The following is a 22232-nucleotide window of genomic DNA, read 5'->3' as shown; positions in this document are numbered from 1 at the left end:
GAAGCAGAAGAATTGAGGAGAGGATATCATCTGTTTACAGGGGCTCTCCAAAGCTGTAACTAATGAAATATTCCAGACAGAGAAGGCCAAGGACAGAGGGTTGGGATATTCCGTAACAGAACAGACAAAGTGTTTCTTTGAAGAGTGTTACTATGTTTTCTGATTCAACCATACATTTCTATATGCTTAAGTATAGGACAATGTTTTATATAATAACATCACAGAATCCTATTCTTTTTGAGAATACGGTGCATTGTTACTGTGCTGGACAATTTGGGAGGGTATCTAGTCTCCCTATTTGAATCTGAAATAATTTTTCTTTAAAGTTCTTCATGTACATATTTACTGCCCTCTGTAACCAGAGGAAAAAAAATGTTAATTTTTTAAAAAAAGGAATTTTCTTTTCTAAGCACAACAGCGAATTAAAATTAAACGCATGAGCAAACTTTTTCTCTTCCAGATATTATATCATCATACACTGAGAATCAGACATAAGAAAAGTACTAAAAATTGACCAACTAACCTTTTCAGTACTATCTGAAGTGTCTGACTGGTGGCACCCGGACTCTGAATATTACTAGCATTTGAAACTAGGAATATTTCAATGGCCAACAACATCTCAATCTCAGACATGTAAGAAGGAATCAGTAAAAGTTTGCGGTATAAATTTCCCTCTAGCGGTGGGTAGCAACCCAATGATAAAGCACCTGACAGTGGAAGCATAAATGCAAAAGTTAGGTTAACATTGAACTATTAGCTATTTTGAATGTGTGTGTGTAGCTTGAGGTGCAGGGAAAAGCAAAAAAAAAAAAAACCTCACAACCCTAAGTATCTGAACAGACTTTTTGTTTACAATGATAGTAATTGAGATCTTTACTTTTCCAAAGCACTAAACTTTGAAGAAAGTAATTTCATACAGGAGTTTAATTCATTTTCTTCCCCAACACTAATTTTTAGTGCAAAATCCTGACCCCAACTGCACCTGCTATGCTTATCTATCAATAAATTGTGCCTGTGGAATTAATCTGCTTTCCCCCAAAATACCATGGATTCAGCATTTGTCACAGAATTCGCCACATACACAGCATTTTGTTTTGTTTCCCTGCTTTATGGGGATCAACTTGCAGTTGCCTCTTGCTTACTTGCTTCCCCACAAAGAGGATTTAATTGGATTACAGTGCACATTCCCTTCACTTTTTTGTGGAGCCAGACAAATGGAAGATCAGATATTCGTGGGGGAATTCTGTGCCACTGTGCAAGGCAGAATTTTGCGGAAATTCATGTGTTTTGTGCAGATGGGTTACAGTGCTGCCACTAGGGGCCACTGGACCCAGCACAGCCCCGTTCAAACATAGAAGACACTGCGGGGAGGGGGAGAGAGTAGAGAGTTCCTAGCAGCTTCAGTTCCCCATATGCCCGGAGGGAAGGAGAGAGCAGTGCGCAGGAAACGCCACACAAACTGGAGACTGAGCATCAGGCTGTTTTTCCCTCTGGATCCCTGGGCTCTGGGGTGCAGGTCTCTGGGCTGCTGGGGAATGGCTGGACTACTTTAGGGAGAGGTGCAGGTGTTTTTGGGTATGTCTGCATTGTTACAGACATATTTGCTGACAGGTATTTTGAAATAAATTACCAAAATAATTGAAACTGGAGTGATTATATAGTGTTAGTTTGACAAATAAAATTTGAATTTTGAAATATTCTCTGCAGAATTTTTAATTTTTTGGCACAGAATTCCCCCAGGAGTAATCAGAGAGCTAGAGACTAGATTGCAGCTAGCGAGTGGGGAGAGGCAGAAGTACGGCATGCTAAGCTGGGCTGCTTGAAGAACAGCACAGCAGCTAAGGATTGGAGTGACAAGCTGCTGAAACCAGTTACAAGTTTCCTGCTACCATGGGGGAAGGAGGTTCTGAGACTAAGAACATAAGAACGGCCGTACTGGGTCAGACCATAGGTCCATCTAGCCCAGTATCCTGTCTTCCGACAGTGGCCAATGTCTGGTGCCCCAGAGGGAATGAACAGAACAGGTAATCAAGTGTTCCATCCCCTGTCGCCCATTCCAAGCTTCTGGCAAACACAGGCTAGGGACACCATCCCTGCTAATAGCCATTGATGGACCTAGCCTCCATGAATTTATCTAGTTCTTTTTTGAACCCTGTTATAGTCTTGGCCTTCACAACAAACTCTGGCAAAGCATTCCACAGGTTAACTGTGCGTTGTGACGAGACAGTAATGTGGCAGCAAAGAAGAGTGGAGTGTGCTGCCTGAGGGCATAATAAAAACCCTCATCTGCTGAACAATCCCCATAGAAAATCAACAAATTTTACACCAATGAGTATTTTCAGCTGAGCCATAACTGTGTGTCAGAAGCTGGGAACGAAGGATATTTCACAAAGACACATAAATTAATAGTGCAGGGCAATTTAGGAGTTTGTTGCCAGTTACAATTTGGTCCCATTTTGCCATGGAGTACAAGGGGCTCTCGTCCACAACATTTACCAACTGATATTTAATTGTAATTTTAAAATAAAGGTGTATTATATGTTAGAGCACAAAATAAGAAAATGGGATGTTACAATCGCCTTGTCATATATTGTTTTGAGTGTCACATTAATGAAAATTATAGGGGATCAAAGTTAAAGTTGTATGCTGAAGCATAACTTTCATGGGTGATTGAAATGAAGAGGGAATATGTGGAATAAGTAAAATGGATGCGTTCTTTAAATGTTCATTTTCAGAGCTTCAGATTTGTGATATTTTGTACTGAAAAAGAATTATTTTATGAAAATATATTTTCAGGGTGTTAGGTAGATTCCACTGATTCACAGTGTCAATCTTAACCGTTTTCTATTGAAGTTTTTCTTTACAATAAAATAATGCTCAACAATGAAGCAGACAGGATTATTTTCTTCTCTCCACCAAAGATGAGGCTGATAGTTCCATGATATACTCTGTCAGACTGATGCCTTTTAACTCTGTATAGACTGAACTGTATGAATTTCTGATTTTACATATGAACATTCTGTACTACGGAAAAACGTAAACACCTTTACTCTATTTAATTTTCTGAAGTCTCAGGGTTAACTCCTGGCTCCTCCTCTACACCACTCCAACTTTATGAAGTAGGCAGGAAGCTATTCTATCTGACTGGTTAGTAATTCCCCAGGTAAAGGGGAATTCCCAGCTGAATGTGTGCTCCACGCCACATCCTCTGGCCTTGGCATAGGTTTGTGGCTAGAGTACTGCTGTGCTCTGGTGATCCACAAGTGTCAGCATGACCCCTAAGGGCTGTTGTAGCCTGTGACACTTAGAGCTGCCATGAGGCTTCTTTAAGTTTCACTCTGTGACTGTCCTGTACCTCAGCGCCACCTTTGGGGACCTATACCCAGCCCAACACCAGGCACAGAAAAGTTGTCTATGGGGTCTGGCACTCAGTTTAGTGCGCTAAATGTCCAATGTTATTTTTCTAATTGATTTACCATAAAAATGTATTTGATTTCTAGTAGTAGTCTTACCCATTATTTCCGAAAATATTAAATTCTTATGAGTACAACTTATTCAAGGATCATAAGCAGTGAATAAGATTTCAAGGGAAACTTACTTTTGTAATAGGTCCTGGCTTTAAGCCACAAACAGCTCCTTCCCAATGCTGCAATTAATCCTCTAATTAAAGTAAAATCAATGGGGATATTCTTTGACAGCATAAAGTCTGTTACAGAAGAAGATATACCAAGGCTCTTGCTCTCAATACAGGCATCTAGAAGTTTGTTAAAAAGAAGGCTGTACTGGGAGACATCTAGAGTGTCTGAAATGAAAAAATGTTAATTCCTGAAATTAGTCAAAAGCAATCCTAATTGCTGGATATGTTCCCAGTACTTCCTATAAACATACCAAAAGTTCAATCTCTTCAACCTTAAATCAGAGCAGGTGGTTTCAGAAACAAAATGGTGCAAATCAGAGTTAAATGCTTTATGATAATGATGCACTTTCCTCCCTGTTGGAAGGTCTCTTTGTGCAGATCCCAATGACACACATTTTGTTTACATTGGTTTAAAAAAGTGTTAATAGATCAAGTGATAATTAGTTTCAGTTTAAAATAATTTAATGCTGAAAGCAAAAAAATAAAATAAAATAAAAAAGCTTTTAAGATGACACTGAATTCTGATGATGTATTGAAAACTGATTCCTAAATACCATGTTATGTTAACATGCATTGAAGCAACACATTTTCACACTGAGCAATAATGCTATCATTACCAACACCAACTGTCTTTTCAGGGATATAAAATAATATTAAGGTCTGTAGAAAGGGTGTTTGAATCCTGTTACGCAGTACAGGATCCCTAGATCAATTTTATCCTTCAGCAGAGACTTGAAGTACTGGGGGCTCTCCATGGGGTTCAAGAAAGGGAGAAGCAACTGGCAGAAGGCTTTGAGCATCAACGGTAATAGAGGAAGAACTCCCCTCCAATTCCTATGCCTTCTTGGCTTCAAATGAAGAAACCCCTGCTGTGCTTCTTGGACAGCATTAGGACCTGGTGGAAAGACTAGGGTAGGAATTATTCATCCAAAGGACTCTTCTCCTCCCCATTTCAGCCCAATATGCCTTGTTGGGCTCTTCAGCTTCCCAACCAGGGTGGATAAATATTAATGTTTAGCCCCCCACCCCCATCGGATTTTTTTTGATAAAATGCTTTTTGAGGAAAAAACCTCTCTAAAGATAGTTCTAATTAAGATGCATTATAGCTCAAAGATATCTCATCATGGAATAGGGATTACAAATTCTAATTCTATGGTATGAAACAATATATTTGTGTAATGTTTAAGAAAAGTTTTGTAAATGAGTTCCAATAGTTCACGGATTAGGGACCCAATCTTATGGAGTTCCAGGGGCTTCTGTTCAGATTATCTTTCTATCTACCCAATGGGACTCAGTGCTCAGTCTAGAAGATACCATCAGACATGCTTAGTTTTGCAGTTCTCAAACTGTGGATTTGTGTCTCCAAAGATAACATGCTTGTTAACAGCAAACATGTTGAAAGAAAGACAGACAGAAAGAAAGTACCTCAACCTTATTGTCCCTTTACAAATGTGTGTACCCAGAGTCAATCCCTTACCTCTCTCTAAAAGTGCAAAATGTCAAAAAGTTCAATGAATAGAAGATTGTTGGGGGCAGAATAGATCTGGACAAGGAGAAGAAGTCTGGAGATAAATGTGAGAAGGGAGGGACAGGCAGTAGAAACAAAAGTGAAACTGTTTGAGCAGCATATTCCAGAAGTCTGGAGGTCTTTCTGAGTGTAGCCTTCATTGATTTGAGATCTACCATACCATTCTGTCACTAGAAGGGAAAACCTATAATGGCAGCAGGCTGTAAAAGAGACCCAGTTTGGGAATATTTTAATGAAGTTCCTCTACCTGTGGGTAAGATAGGCATGTGTGTAAAATGCAAACAGTGAAACAAAGAAACGCAAGGCCTGCTTGCCCAAATGAAACAATATAATGAGAAGTGTTCCTTCTCAGGTGGAAGCTGCGTTGAAGATGATGGAAGGAACATGTCTGAACATGCAGGATCTTCAGGTTGGTAAACTTTTTTATTTCATACTTCTTTCTTAAGGACTGCCTGTCTTCCTTCTGGACTATTCTTGAATTCTCATGTTTGAGCAAAAAATATAGTTGTTACTCTATGGTACTATCATTTTAGATGCAGTTGTGATAAAAAGATAAATAGCTGAAATAGGCAGATCTTCCTTTTACAATTTCACCTTTAAAGTAGTACTGTCAGTGAATGCAATGAGTAATACTAAACGAGCAGTACAGTAATAGTAATTAAATAACTGCATTGACTTATTTTGTTTAGGAGAATCCATCCTCAACATGCAGGATTCTGAAGACTATCCACCTTCAAGATCACCATCATCTTCTATAGTTTTAGAGTTTTCTGCTGATGATAGTGTTTCAGTCACATCATGTATGTCACATAGCCACAGTGTATCATCTGTAGCAAAAGGAAAAAAAAACTCCATCACCCAGAAACAACCATAGAGAAGTTTGTGATAAGAACCAGTAGATGACAAAAAGAGGTAATTGATGAAAAAATTGCTCCGTTTATGCAACAAACTCTCCTTTCCGTATGATTGAGAATCCACACTTCATTAACATGATTCAGTCATTAAGACCAGGATACAGGCCACCCAACAGAGCAGATGTCACAGGCAAATTGCTGGATAAAGTGTATGAAAGAGAAATTGAACAGTGTGCAAAAGGTCTAGAGGGTGAAATTGTTAACCTGAGTCTTGATATGTGGAACAATGTCCACAATGATCCTATTGTATGTGCTTATGTGACAACAGAAGAAGGGAATGTCTTCCTTACTGATACATCAGGAAATGCACACACAGCAGAATATTTACAAGTAGCAGCAGTAAAAGCCATAACAAACTGTGAAAAAAAAATTCAGATGTCTAGTACGCAGCTTGGTCACAGGCAATGCTGCAAACGTATCCAAGATGAGAAGAAATTTAGGAGAGAGTAAAGAGAGTCCCAAGCTTGTAACGTACGGTTGCAGTGCTCATTTGATGCACCTCCTAGCCAAAGACTTCAGTGTTCCAGAAATAAAGGCTAATGTTGAAATTGCAAAATACTTCCGTAACAACCACTTTGCAGCAGCTGCTCTGAAAAAACTGTGAGGAACCAAGCTAACTCTCCCATAAGATGTGCGATGGAACTCAGTAGTGGACTGTTTTGAGCACTATATCAAGAACTGGCCGAATCCGATGACAGTTTGTGAACAAAATCGTGAAAAAACAGATGCCATGGTCACAGCCAAAGTTCTCAACATTGGGCTTAAGAGAAATGGTGAACACATGCTGAGTACCCTGAAGCCTATTTCTGTAGCCTTGAACAAAATGCAGGGAAATAGCTCTTTTATTGCTGACACTGTTGAAATTTGGAAGGAACTGAGTGAGATCTTAAAAAGAGGAATATGCAATGACAGAGTTAAATTACAAGCATTAAAAAAACGAATGGGACAAGCACTATCTCCAGCTCATTTTCTTGCAAATATTCTCAGTACTCGGTACTAGGGTCAAACCTTAACTGCTGAAGAAGAGGAGCTGGCTATGTCATGGACATCCAGCAATCATCCCTCCATAATGCCAACTATAATAAACTTCAGCGCTAAGGGTGAACCATTCCAGTATTCTTGCTAGCACATTAAAAAAAGTATGGATTGCATGAATGGACTATAAGATGGATAGAAAGCTGGCTAGATTGTCGGGCTCAACAGGTAGTGATCAACAGCTCAATGTCTAGTTGGCAGCCAGTATCAAGCAGAGTGCCCCAGGGGTCGGTCTTGGGGCTGATTTTGTTCAACATCTTTATTAATGATCTGGCCAATGGGATAGACTGCACCCTCAGCAAGTTCGCGGATGACACTGAGCTGGGGGGAGAGGCAGATACGCTGGAGGGTAGCGATAGGGTCCAGAGTGACCTAGACAAATTGGAGGATTGGGTCAAAAGAAATCTGATGAGGTCAACAAGGACAAGTGCAGAGTCCTGCACTTATGACGGAAGAATCCCATGTACCGCTACAGGCTGGGGACCGAGTGGTTAAGCAGCAGTTCTGCAGAAAAGGACCTGGGGATTACAGTGGATGAGAAGCTGGATATGAGTCAGCAGTGTGCCCTTGTTGCCAAAAACGCTAATGGCATATTGGGCTGCAATGGAGGGACGTGATTATTTGGCACTAGTGAGGCCACATCTGGAGTACTGCATCCAGTTTTGGGCCCCCCACTACAAAAAGGATGTGGACGAATTGGAGAGAGTCCAGTGGAAGGCAACAAAAATGATCAGGGGGCTTGGGCACATGGCTTACGAGGAGACGCTGAGGGAACTGGGCTTGTTTAGTCTGCAGAAGAGAAGAGGGAGGGGGAATTTGATAGCAGCCTTCAACTACCTGAAGGGGGATTCCAAAGAGGATGGAGCTCGGCTGTTCTCAGTGGTGGCAGATGACAAAACAAGGAGCAATGGTCTCAAGTTGCAGTAGGGGAGGTCTAGGTTGGATATTAGGAAAAACTATTTCACTAGGAGGGTGGTGAAGCACTGGAATGAATTATCGAGGGAGGTGGTGGAATCTCCATCCTCAGAGGTTTTTAAGGCCCGGCTTGACAAGGCCTTGGCTCGGATGATTTAGTTGGGGTTGGTCCTGCTTTGAGCAGGGGGTTGGACTAGATGACCTCCTGAAGTCTCTTCCAACCCTAATCCTCTGATTCTCTATGAAAGGCCTTGCTCTGAAGCACTTTGTCTCTAAATCGACAATAAGCAGTAAAAGCATGGTATGGAGAAATACAAGTAACCTTTGGCATATTATTGGGCCCACGATTTGTTTGATTTTTTTCCCAATCAAAATAAATGTTGTCCAGTTCTTTAGGCTCCAGTTCAGCAAGGGAGCTGAAGCTCATGCTTAACTTTAAGCACATGAGTAGTTCTATTGATGGGGGATGGACTAGATGACCTCCTGAGGTCTCTTCCAACTCCAATCTTCTGTAATTCAAAAAATACGTTTGCTGATGATGTTTTAAAGAAAGTCACACCAGTGAACTGGTGGAAGTCACTTACGCACTTGGATTCAGAGACTGTTGAAGTGATAATCTCACTTTTAACAGCAGTAGCTTCTTTTGCTGGTGTGAAAAGAATATTTTCTTCCTTTGGAAGAATTCATTCCAAATTGAGAAATGGTTAGGGACCTAAAGAAGCAGGAAAGCTTGTTTTTCTTTTCCAGATTATGAACAAACAGGAAAATGAAGATGAAGACGACTGAGTTAGCTGCAGAAGACAATATTTTAAGTTTCTCACGTTGACCTGGCTGACATAGTTGATTTAATTTTTTTTAAAAATATTTCATTTAAACTATTTTAGTTAAAAACTATTTTAACAAAAACAAACCTGATTTTAAAAAACTTGAATGTTTAACTAAATTTAAAAATTCATATGCTTGTTTTGTTAAAATATTATATGTTTGCTGTTGAAGATAAAAATCCAGAATACATAACACTGTTGTTTTAGTTAAATAAAACTATTTAAATGTCTGTCTGGTGATGTTCTCCTCCTAATACAGCATGGCAAGAAAATCCTCCAAATATTAATGATTAACCGGTTGAATTGGAGATAGTTCACATCCCAATGACTTCATAAATATCTGCTTCAATTACCTTTGGTAAATGAAATAACCAAACAATCATTCATTTTCAGATACAGCTGTAAAACTAATCTGAAAAGTTTTCAAAATAAATCGCTTAAAAAATGTAGTGTCGACCTTCTACAAATGAAACGTCCATCTATCTCTGAGTTGTGAAGAATATGTATTAAGGTTATAACAACCAACAAGAATGCACTTTTATGTAGAAATCCATGATTAAATCGAGTCTTCCTGACTAGTGATTTAAATCAAATCCACCTTGCTCCCAATAATCACAGTTAGAATGGCCAGCCTTGGGGGGGAGGGTGTTGAAAGGTCAGGTAAAGGTAGGAGGCTTCATTCCCCAGGATCACTGAATGGGGCTCAAAAACAGTAGGATAATGATAAGGAAGATGATGTAAGATTTCTTAATTCCTGTCTATCGGGGTAGAGAATAGGAGAAGACAGATAGGGAGTGAAGAATCCCTTTCTTACAACCCACTACGCTGCCTCCTATTGCTCCCCAGTACATGTGGGTGTGCTGAGAAATGAAGATTCCCTTCCTCACTCCCCCAACAATCACTTATAGGCTATTGAGCTCCTTGGTGGATGCCACAGATATTTGAGGCTTGTAAATCTAAACAGGCATGTCAGCTGAATAAGCTTTGCTGTGATGAGGTGAAAGTGGAAGGGGGACTGGGAAATGATCACCTTTCCCTAGATGCTATTCAAGGAAAAAAGTAGTCAAACAGTAGATCTTCATCCCCCACTTGGAGAGCAGCTGGGAACAGGAAAGCCAAGGGAGCAGGATGACAGGGGAAGTGGGGAAGGGTGTTTTCAGGATGCAGTGGGTCCGGGGGAGCTGTAGGTAGTGATAATAGGATGGTTACTAATGTGATATCTATCCATCTTAGAATGTCCCTATTCTATCCCACTTAATAGACTGCCTAAAATCCTTAGGAGATATACAGGAATGGTGCTCCATTTTCATGGACCTCAGGAAATTGGGACTGGCTAAGAATATGGGGGAAGTAGGGGATGGATATGATAACCCAGCTTGCAGTTATTTTTGTTTGGATTATAGATTTAAGTATAGTTATCTATGTTATTTTTTGAATTATCATGTCTCCTCTAAGAAATAAGAGTTCTAAATCTGCACTGCTCTGCAACACATCTTAAAAAACTGAACCAGAAAATCAGATAGGATAGAAACCATGTTTAGTAGTACCAGATTGTCATCTTTTAATTTGTTGGCTCTTCACACTAACTTTTCTTACTTACCACAACAACTTTGGAAACCTGGTAGATTCTGCAAAACTTCAAATGCTTGTCTACATAGATTCTTGGTCAAATATTCACATGCAATTGCACACAGAAGGTTGTGTCGATTGAGGACATCCATTCTATCACAGGGCCACAATGGTGTATTTATTATCCATTCTGACTCTGAAGTGAAGACAATAGAATTGTTTTGAACTAAAACTGGGAATAATAAATAATAGACTGTGAAACCCATACTGAATACTGACATGGAAGAGGAGTTTCAAAACTTCACAGAAAAATGCACCATTTAAATTACCAGGTTTTTGTTAAAAACAAATAACAGTTTCTCACAAATTTGATTTTTAAGATTATTCCTTTAATCTAGGGTAAAGCCACATGAAATTGGCTCTTTTCAATAGCTTGCCTCTTTTAAAGAGTCATAACATTCTTCTATCAAGAATTATGTGAAATACCAAATTTTGGATCCCCACTTTCTCTATTGCCTCACCACATCCTTGTTCTCTTTGACTTCTGTGCATTGTCTTTTCTTTCAGGCCCAGGCCAGTACGCATGCCAAAAGTGCAATGATTACAGATTGTTTTATGGTAAAGTATGAAATAGAGTACAATATTCCAATTTTAGTTTCATTACACACAGTTAGCACTATGCTTCTGGACCAGAACATGTCACTAATGTGGCTCTTGAAAACTTTTGGTGCTAAACATCATTTTGGTGTCCATTGGGCGAAAGGAGACAGTTTAAAGGTCAGAGTGGACCGCAAACAGGCAGGTTATCTGTCTTTTTCCAATATAGTGGCATGGGTTTGTTTTTTTTATTAAAAAAAAAACCCACGTATGGTCATTTTTAACTGAGTTTAGTCTCCTATAAAAGATATTTCTGAAAATAATTCCCATTTTTATTAAGATTTAATAAGCATAATATTTCTTATATTATCAAGAATAGTATTATCATTTAAGGCAGTCACATTTCCTTTTAGTGCTCTCAATATTAGTGTATTTTCTATAATCTAACATGTGGAACAGACTATAATCTTGAACTCAAATATTTCACAAAGAGAACGATTTAAAAACAAGCAAGTTATGTTTTACCAGTATATTATATATGAGTTTAACTACAAAACTTGACTCTGAAAAAATAACATTACCTCTCAATACCCATGTTGCTCCATCCAGACTTCCACTTTTAAGAAAGATTTCTGCAGAAGCATTAACAATTTGGCATCTTGATGCTAACCTCTCTGGACCAATAAGTCCTTTCAAGCTTGTGAAATGAATCTGCAGTTCATGTAGTTTATCCAAAACCTTCCTGCCCTAAAGCAAGAGAGAAAAAAAGCAGAGGTACAAATGGACGTAGCGAATACATAATATTCCATAATTAAGCTAAGTGTAGCAACACTAGCCAACTGTTCAGATTCTAGGACCAGGTTTATATTAAAAAGATCAATTTTAATGTGTATTAAAATATGTATGTTTTAAATTTTAAAACAGAACTTTTTTCATCTTTTCAAATTGTTTAATAGATAATCTTACAGAGATAGTCTGAATTGTGATTCTACTCTGAAAAGTGACTATGCAAAAAGCATACCTCTTATTGACACTATCTGTTACACTTTGTGTAATTCAGTCATATTTGCTTACTTGATTAAACTAAAATAAGTTTTTACTTCTTTTTACTTCAGGTAGCACTACAAACTGGATTTTGTTCCTTTTTGTATATCAATAACAGAACTATTTACTAAGGTGTATCAATTGCTCCTGTGCAAACCTGCTAAAGAGTTGAATTGCACAGTAGTCATTCCAGCCATAATTTGGCCTAAAGAATCTTTATTTAAGGTGGTGATGTGCAAAGAGATAGCCCAGCTTGATTCTTGCATCCCTGCTGAGTTTGCAGATCTTGAGGTTAGGAAAAAACATGTTTTTATTTCCGCATACATAATATGGGACTCAGAGGCAACAAGTAGACAATTGTAGAGTCACTTTTCGAAGTAGAATGTCAACTAAGATGATCTTTTTGAAGGTGTATCTTTAAGTCAATTAAGTAGGATTGACAACAAATATTTTCTTTTTCATATTAACCTTTTCAGTTAGAGAAACCCTGGTGTTTAAAATTTAAAAAGAATTGGCACAGTCTCCCCATCAAATTATTATAACCCAGTAAAATACCTTTGACCATTGCTGTACTGTGTGATAAGAATACATTACACTGATCCCAGTCCTTCCCAGGAAATCTTTGTCTGCTTCATTATGTTGTGGATTTTTGATAACTGGGTGGAAAAAAAAGATTGATGACTGCTATTTTCAAATCCTGGCATAGGACTTTTTTTTTTTTTTATGTACGCTAAGTCTAAAGAAAATATATGTTCTGAAAAGAACCTATTTCTCAAGTATATAAGATACATTTTTTGAACACATGGCACTGGGCACAAGTATTTCTTGTTATATCTTAATACAAAAGTTAAGGTAATTAATCCATTAACATTTTCATTCAAAGTACATCACTTTATTCCCTCACCCATGACAATAAGATGCCTGAATAAGTGATGACAATACAGAACAAGTTTTTGTTTTTAAAGTGAATTCTGGGACTCTGAAAGCTTACCAAAATGGCCTTACTGGGGAACAAAGTCCAGACACAGAACTGGTATAGAATGGGTGTTAGTATGGCAAACTTCTCCATACTATGCTACCAATCTGCCTCAACTTCATTATGGATGTAAGCCTCTAGGGCAGAAAAGGTAGTTCAGGCTCCCAACTGTAATAGTGATTTTGTGATATGAAAGTGTGAATTGGACTAAGACCACAATCATATAATTGATTCATATAATTTGAGTCCAATAGCCATCAGATGGTAATTTTTGGTTAGTAACAGTCCAGGCTAGATTTGAACCAATAACCTACAAAGACAAAAGGCTTACTGCTATCCTACTGTCAACACCCTGAGCTATCCAGTTTTCCAGAATGGAAGTTCTGATAGGAACAGTGCTATGAACAGGTAAGAGAACAGGTGAAAAGGACTAAGGGCTTGTCTACATTACCCGCAGAATCGACAGGCAGCAATTGATCCAGCGGGGGTTGACTTATCGCATCTAGTCTAGACATGATAAATCGACCACCGAGCGCTCTCCCATCAACTCTGGTACTCCACTAGAGCGAGAGGTGGAGGCGGAGTCAACAGGGGAGCGTCAGCTGTCGACCCACTGCGGTGAGTAGATCTGAGTACGTCTACTTCATCTACGTTATTCACGTAGCCCTTAAGGGCTATTCCTTTAGCCCTTAAAAGATTAAACAATTCTGAAAATCCAAAAATGAAGTTAAACTAATTGCTATGTAATCTTGTTAAACAAATGTGTGTACAGGCACAAACAAATATATCTAGTAGAATTTTCAGTTTTAAAAGGAAGGATCTTTTTCAAATAATCCAGAATATTTAAATTACCATTACTGAATCCCTTGTTGTCAGGAATCAAATTTTTGACTTAATTTATCATCTGCAAAGACAATATGGAAGAACAAGGAGTACTTGTGGTACCTTAGAGACTAACAAATGTATTTGAGCATAAATTTGTTAGTCTCTAAGGTGCCACAAGTACTCCTTGTTCTTTCTGCTGATACAGACTAACATGGCTACCATTCTGAAAGACAATATGGGGAACTGTTACCACGAAAAAATAATTTAGTTGAGGAAAAAACATTTTTTCAGCTTAGTGAATTTTGAGATGAACTAAAATTTTTTTTAAAAAAAATAAGACGTTTAAGTTTCCAAACCAATAAAAGAATGTTTGTGTAAACAACTTACAAATAAATATTTTAAAGATTTTTGCAAGGTTTTTACCTGCAAAGATCTGAGGTCAGAAACGTGTGCTTTAAGTTGCTGCTGTTGATAATAAGCAAAAACGAAGATTACACACCTGTAAAAGGAGTTCTTCAAGATGTACTCTGCATTTTCGTACTCCTGGGATACTCCAACCAATGCAGCCTGAACAGTAAAGCTCTAGCTAGCAGTAGCTATTGGAACACTCATGCACTTCCATCACCTCCTCCCTCAATGAATAAATGTTTCAGGGCAAAGCTATAAAGGGGTGTGGCACTCCAGCCGCCTCAGTTTCTTCCCCTAGGACAGGACTTTGAGGTAGGGGAGAAAATCCCATGAGTGTGAATACGCAGAGTCCATTTTGAAGAACACTGGTTACAGTAAGTAATCTTCATTTCTCCTTTGAATGTTTTTTGCATATTCCCACTCATGGGATAGATTAAAAAGCAGTACTCTGATCTAGGATTTTGGAACCACAGAATTCAACTTGAACAAGGACCACAGAACTGGCTTGCCAAATTTTGCATCAGACCTAGATTCCAAATCTAACAAGTGGTGTTTAGTAAAAATGTGTACTGAACTCCACGTTGCTGTTCTATATATCTCTATTAGAGGAATGTATCTAAAAAAAGCCACAGAAGCTGCTTTCAATCTAGTACAATGTGTTTTAATTCCCTGTGGAAGAGACAAACCCATCAATCTATAAGCTTCGTAAATACATAATTAACCATCCTGAGAGCCTTTGAAAAAGAAACAACTTTATCCTTGTTTATTGCATACAAAAAGAGGAATTTCAGAGATTGTCTTAATTGTCTATTTCTCTCTAAATAAAAGGCTGAAGTCCTTTTAACATCTAGGATATGTAATTTAGCTTCCCCATCCTGAGCATGAGGCTTGGGAAAGAATACTGGTAAAATTATAGACTGATTTATATGAAAATCAAAGACCATCTTTAGTAAAAATCTTGAGTGTGTACGTAAAATTATCTTTATGAAGAACAATAAATGGTGGATTAGCCAGTAAGGCATGTAATTCATTTATGTGTTTTCTGAAGTGATAGCTATCAAAAAACACTGTCTTAATAGACAGGTGGAACAATGTACAGTTTTCCCAAAGGTTCAAAGGGAGGTTTCATCAGTTGTGAAAGCACTGTGTTCAAATCCCAAGATCGCATAGGGTCTCTTATTGAAGGATATACATTAGTAAGACCTTCTAAGAATCTTATAGCTCTTTCATGAGTAAAAAATTATTTATTTTCCACAGCTACATGGTATGTTGATATGGCTGAAAGGTCAATCTTCATGGAAGAGAGTGAGAAACCCACTCTCTTAAAATATAATACATATTCTAATATATAATTAGTGAGTGCTGTATATAGCTCTATATCATACATGGAAATCCACAGTAAAAATCTTTTCCATTTATGACTATAAAACATTTTCATTTGGACTCTTTTCTTGAATTTATCAGTACATTTTACACCTTTAACAAATAAGACTTTTCTATCAATCCCAGAGTTTTATTCCCCGGGCCGTTAGAGACACACACTGACGATCTGGGAGATAACACAACAAGAAGGGATGGTCTAACAAATCTGGTACAATGGCAAAAGTTCAATTAACCCTTTGGACAGGCAAATTAAGTCCAGGTATCACTGTTGTGTGGCTCATGCTGGTGCTACTAAAATTACTCTGGCTTTGTCTTATTCTGTTTATTACTCTTTAAATGAAGAAAAATGGGGAAACACATACATTACTCCTTGACCCCAATTTATCAGGAATGCATCTGACACTGCTCTCAAACAAAATCTGATGCAAAAAAGATTACAGGATTCCTCCACAATGTGAAAAGGTGTGTTACTATTTTGTTCTTCCATTCTTGTATTTGAGAAGTCAACCTACTTAGATGACTTGTAGGGTATTTTGTTCCCCAGAAACATGAATGGCTATTGGGTGAATGTCTTATTATATACACCAATACCAAAGATACCTTGCCACTATGCACAATTGCAGGGAATGAGCCCTGCCTTGTTTGTTTAGATAATTTAATGCTGTCATACTCTGTCACCACCTGCACTCCCCTGGTGTTTGACCTCAAGCAGAAATGACTTTAGAGCCAACATGATTGCTCTCAGTTCTAAGATACTGACATGTTCCTTTGGTGACCAGTGAGCTCGGACTAAAGATCGTTGTTTAAATGGGCCTGCCATCCCAGAGTAGACGCACTGGAAGTAGAGGCAATCAAGGTAAAGCAGCTTATGTCGTCCTAACTATGTGAGCCTACATATTACAGCGTTCCCCCTGCTGCTGTAACGTGCCCACTCTGCCAACCTAGTAAATCCACCTCGACGAGAGGCTTAAGGCTTATGACTACGTAGTTTGGGCGACACAATGTTTGTACAGACCATAGGCTGCAGCACCCACGGGGAAAAACAAGCTCTTCCCACCCCCACCTCCTCCCTCGAGCACGCCACGTCCCTGCTCCTCCCCCTCCCAATGCTTCCCGTCTGCTGCCTAACAGCTGTTTGGCGGCGCTTAGGACTTTCCACGAGCGAGGGTGAGGAATGGAGCCGCGGTGTGCTTGGAGGAGGAGGCAGTAAAGAGGCAGGGCAGGGGTGGGGACTTGTGGGAAGCTAGTGGAATTGAGGCAGGGTGAGGGTGGAATTGGGGCGGGGCCAGGGGTTGAGCACCCATCGGGCAAAGGTGAAGTCGACGCCTATGGCACAGACACTGTGTTGCTTGCATCACCTGTTGGCTGGAGCTGTGAAATGGACTTCTTGACAAGAATGCCACTTTCACTGCTGGTAGGGTCCCTGTTTTGAAATTGAGGGAGGAAGGGGAGGGGAGGGAGGGTGTTCCAGCTGTAAGCTCCAGCAGAGCTGACAACTGGAGCCCAGCTGCCGTCAGGGCTCTCAGCTCCCTGCCCCACACAGAGCTCGCAGCCCCCCACCTTAGCTCTCAAGTTTGTGCAAATATTCCTGGTGAGGACGCACACCACAGACAGAAGGAGGGTATGTGGAAATGAAAAATCACAGTAATTACTGCAGTGGCTGTAAATCAGCCTAACATAGGTCAACTGAATTGTGTAGTGTAGACATGGCCTAAGTACCACTGATGGCAGAGAGGGAGAGACTGAAAGATATACCCTTCATTACAGTTAGAGCACATGTCCACAACATCAGTGTTGTCAACACCTGCTGTGGAATTACTAATCTGCCATGCTTGTTGTCTAAGCCTGTTTTGTAATTTCTCACTAGCCAGTGTTGCAGGTCAGTCATCCAAAGTATGGCATCACTGATGTGGTTGATGCTAAGAGACCTAGTGAACCAGAAAAAAGGAGTATTGACTGTTATGGGGACTTCAGAAGGAGATGTATAAACTATTTCATTTTCATAAAGCTTTCTTCTGGGAGAAGGCTTTTGCTGAAGGCAAGTCTGATTAAGGCCCTATGAAAAGGAGCCTTTGAGTAGGATTTAGGAATGATTTTTCCCAATCTATGCATAATCCCAGGTTTGGAAAAAGTAAACATATTTGTTCCACACATAGCAAGACTTCTTACTTCAACAACGCTTTTATTAAGCCGTCATCTAAGTAAGGATATACATAAATTCCATTCCTTTAGATATGCTGCCACTACAGAAATACATTTCGTAAACATCCTTGGAGCTGTGGATAAACCAAAGGGAAGAACCCTGTACTGAAAATGGTACCCTTCTACCACGAAGCACAGGTATTTTCAATTACATGGTTTTATTAAAATATAGGAATATGCATGTTTTAATCCAGAGCTGCAAACCAATCCTGAAGGGAAAGATAAGGGATCCTAGAAATTAGAGATAACATGCAGAAACAAAACTTTGTATATAGATGTTTAATTTTCTGAGATCCAAAATGGGATGAAGGTGCCCATCTTTTTTCAGAATTAGAAAATAGCGTAAATAAAAACTCCGCTCTTTGTGTCCGAAAGGCACGGTTTCTAACGCACCCAACTGTAATAGAGACTGAATACTTTTCTGAGCAAACTGAGTTGAACCTGATCCTCAATCAAGGAAGGAAGTGGTAGTTTTTTGGGAAGGAGAGTTATGAATTGTGTTGAATTCCAATTTGCAATAATTTCCAGAATTCACCCGTTGATGCTATTAATTTCCACTCATGGTGAAAACAGGACAAATGTTCCCCAAAGAGAGAGGTAAAAGAGTGTAACAGGATTAACTTGTGGCTGGGTCTCTTGCCAAATCTGAAACCTTGCAGGAGTTGCAGAAGATGAAGTCAAAAATTTCCCTTTATTATTACAAGGTTTAAACTCTCTCTTCTTCAATCGCTGATGTTGACAAGAATAATATTGAAGACTGGTGGTAATAATTCCTTCTTTGACAGGGGTAAGGAATTGATGAAGAATATAATGGGTATTGCCTTTGGTATCTGAATCGTGGAACCAAAGATGATCTTTATGTCATATTAAAGAAATCTAAAGATTTAGCTGACCTCACATTCTTCATTTTCTCTAGCACCTCGTCTGTCTGCATGCTAAACAGACCCTACTCTCCCATAAAAGGAAGATCCTTGATTCTCATCTTAATCTCTGGCGGAAGACCCACTGATTGCAGCCATGCATGCTTTCCGAATGCAATAACCAAAACTATTACCCTAACTGAAGCAACCAAAGAATCAAATGCAGCCCTTAGCTGATGTTTAGCAACATTCTGCCCTTTCATTAAAAGGGCATTTGCTAACCTTCTATGCTCTTCCAGTGAAGAACTGAGGAATGATGACTTTCCACCCACAGATGATGCTGGTATCCAGCCATGAGAGATCTTCATGATTTTAAATATGCACACCTAACATAGCTGAAGGAAACATTTTTTCCTCACAAATATATCCAGTCTTTCCCCTTCTTTCTCAGGAGTACAGTGAACTTGGACATCTCTCCATCTATGCAGGTCAGCCTCCATCACCAACAAAGTAGGAGATGGCAGAGCATAAAAGTATAAACATAGCAAGATCTTTATGAGGGAATTGGTATAATTTGGCAGTCTTTTTCAACATAGGCAACTGAGGGAGCATTCCAGCTTGTTTTTGCTGGTTAAAGCCACCATTCTAATAAGGAGAAAAATATAAAAAAAAACAGGTGAGAATTCCTCAATAGATACTGACATATATGATGTCTGTCATGCAATCCATAATTCATGAAATGACACCACATCCTCTGATGGTGGTGCTGCTGAAGTGTTGCCCACATTTTCCCCTAGAGAAGGCACCCCTCCAGAGTCTGGATCTGACTCTTGTATTGCTACTAATTCGTCCTCGTCTAATGATAACTCGCTTACCACTGTAGACTTATCAGAACTTAGATGCATTGGTGGATATGTATCCTTCAGATCTGATAATATCATCTCAGTACCAAACTGGCAATTGTCTATTGCCATATAGAGAAACATGCTGATAAGATGCAAGAGATAGCCAATGACACCTGAAAGCGGTACTTGCCAGTCAGGCCAAAACTCCATACTCAGATCAGTTGGACATTTCTTTGTCCATATGGATCCAGAACACATGAATGAGGTTGCTGATAATACTTTTTCTCCAGATCAGATCTCTGAGCTGCACTTCTTCTCCAGTCCGAGCCCATTCTCAGTTCAGATGGAACCAGAGACAGCAGTCTCCTTGGTTGAATAAAGGAGAACAGAGGAAAAACTCTTTTCTGGACACCCAGAAGGGGTCTGAGATGGCAGAAGCAGAAGAGAACCTGAATTCTTCAACTCTTCCTTCTGCCTTGGGGGAGCATTTAATTGAATCGGTTGCAACAAAATGTCCAATTCTGCTCAACTGAAATACATGGGTTAATTACCAATGGAGCCAGATCCAGATTCAACTGATGAAATTGTGCCATAACTACTATTTGTTGCAGTGCTGTGTCAATATTGTCTACCACTTCCATATATTTTTTCCCTGCCTCAACAGATCCTTACCTCATGCTTTTGGACCTGGCTCACCTAAATCAGACAAAGAACGTCTGACTCTACCACAAGAATATGTATCCTGCATATGTTCCTTGAAGACCCTTTGGTCAGATGTCTGTCCCTCTCTCTCTCTCTCGCATGTACTCGCTCTTCAAAAGAGGCCGACTCTAACTAGGACTGAGCGCTCATGCTCTCCATAATAGCTGTGTCCTTTCACAGTGAACTGGCTCTGGAAACAGAAGCCCACTTTCAGATCCTTTAGTACTGGGTACCAAGGTGGAGGATTTGTCCTTCTTCCTTACAGACTTACTCGACGCTGACACTGGTCTCTGAGACTTGTTTGAAGCTTGCTTGGTTCCATACAGTTTTGCTGACAGTGCTTCTTGTAATAAAGTCACCTGAAGCCTGTTCTGTCTCACCTTTGTTGCTTGTGTTATGCAAATAAAGCATTTTTAAAAGTGAGTGTCTTTCACCCAAGAGCCAGGCATGTGTGTCAGATGCCAGAAATAGAACCAGACTTTATACACCTTTTTAAAACGGGGCTTTTTATTCTTCAGTTTTATCATCTCAAAACCAAAATATTTACAACCAAGTTAATCAACACTAACAGACAATTAATTAATTCTAACTAGAAATTATTAACTAGCTGACAAGGTATGGATCCGGAAGCAGTCCAGAGCATTCCCTGATTTGTTCACCTGTTTTCAGTTTGAAGGACCTGAGGCAGCTGAAGCACCATGCCCTGGAACAATTGACATTCACAGAGGGGAGAGGGAAAGGGTCACGTGAGCTGCTACTGCTAGCTAGAGTTCTACCATTCAGGCTGCACCGGTTGGAGCAACTCATGAATGCTAACATGCAGAGGATATTGAAGGTGGTGGTGCTGCATTTCTTACTATAGGCGTACATAACGTCACTAAGGACTTGTTCACACTTAGAACGCAGCAATGCTATAGCGCTTCAGTGAAATTCTCCCACTGGAGCAGGTACTCCACATCCCCAAGAGGTAGTAGTTACATCAATGAGGGAAGCCCTCACTTTGACACAGTGCTGTCTACACCGGAAGTTTGGGTGGTATAACTGCATTTTCCACACAAGTGATGTAGTTATACCGAAATAAGTTTGTAGTGTAGACCAGGGCTTAGTACTGAAGAGAAAACAAACTTCTTAGCCAGTGAGTAAATGAGGCACCAATGTTCAAGAATTGTTTGAAATGTATTTGAAATGAATGATTGTTGTCAATAATTTGGGATCTCGTAACTTTTTGAACTTTAAAAAAAAATTGAGGTTCACCTTCAAGTTTAATTGAAATTGTCCCGCTGCAATATATACATTTTCATTAGGTAATAATACACAAGCTTCAGCTTGAGTCTAACAAATAGGATAGTATGCAAGAACCCATGGAACATGGCAGTCCCCAGAAGACTCAGATTGTGTGTTTGATTACTCGACTGATATGCATCATCTCTCCAAATATGTTCTGTGGAAGATATCACACTTTGTGCTAAGAATGAGTTGATGGTTATTCTTATGAAAGTTCTCACTAAACTGAGATGATTTTTTCCCTTTTTTGTGCATTAACATTACTGAAACTCTAAGCATGCCTGTGGTGCAGACTACAAATGAACTCTTAACAGCCAGTCATCTAAATAAGTGCATACAGAAGTCTCTTGTAGGCTGTCACTACACCTGAGTACCTGTTGATAATTCTTGGAATTAGAAACATCCAAAGGGAGGATTTTGTATTGATTATGATTCTCACTTATACAAAATCATAGTTACTTCTATGTGTTAGTCTGATGGATATAAAGCATGCATCATGTCAAGAGCTCCAAACCAACTGCATATACTTAATAAGAGAATTATGCAGGGTACGGTCATGGGAATAGAAAATACTGGGAGCAGACTCCCCATTCTCCCAATACTGCTTTAGAAACTTAGAATGTCCCAAACAGAAGGGAAAACTTCATCTCAATTTTCCAGGGAAAAATGTTGGGGGCAGCATGA

At 39.3% G+C, this 22232-nt stretch overlaps 1 protein-coding gene across 12 annotated transcripts in view; it reads right to left on the bottom strand.

Moving 5' to 3' along the window:
* The window catches only part of TOPAZ1 (testis and ovary specific TOPAZ 1), a 99143-nt gene that overhangs the window by 6487 nt on the left and 70424 nt on the right, over positions 1 to 22232 (bottom strand). For 5 of the 12 annotated variants that reach the window (XM_073333336.1, XM_073333333.1, XM_073333335.1 and 2 more), the window contains 5 exons: positions 12619 to 12719; positions 11601 to 11766; positions 10454 to 10618; positions 3599 to 3802; positions 524 to 707 (listed from right to left, as the gene is read on the bottom strand). In XM_073333336.1, coding sequence (XP_073189437.1) covers positions 524 to 707; positions 3599 to 3802; positions 10454 to 10618; positions 11601 to 11766; positions 12619 to 12719 — 820 coding nt within the window. Of the gene's footprint in view, positions 1 to 523; positions 708 to 3598; positions 3803 to 10453; positions 10619 to 11600; positions 11767 to 12618; positions 12720 to 13553; positions 13728 to 22232 lie in introns of those variants that run through there. The other 7 variants (XM_073333338.1, XM_073333340.1, XM_073333337.1 and 4 more) reach the window with 6 other exon arrangements.

Source organism: Lepidochelys kempii, chromosome 2, assembly GCF_965140265.1.
Source record: "Lepidochelys kempii isolate rLepKem1 chromosome 2, rLepKem1.hap2, whole genome shotgun sequence".
NCBI lineage: Eukaryota > Metazoa > Chordata > Testudines > Cheloniidae > Lepidochelys > Lepidochelys kempii.
Note: the sequence above shows the minus strand (reverse complement) of the source record. Positions and strands in the feature narration are given on the sequence as shown.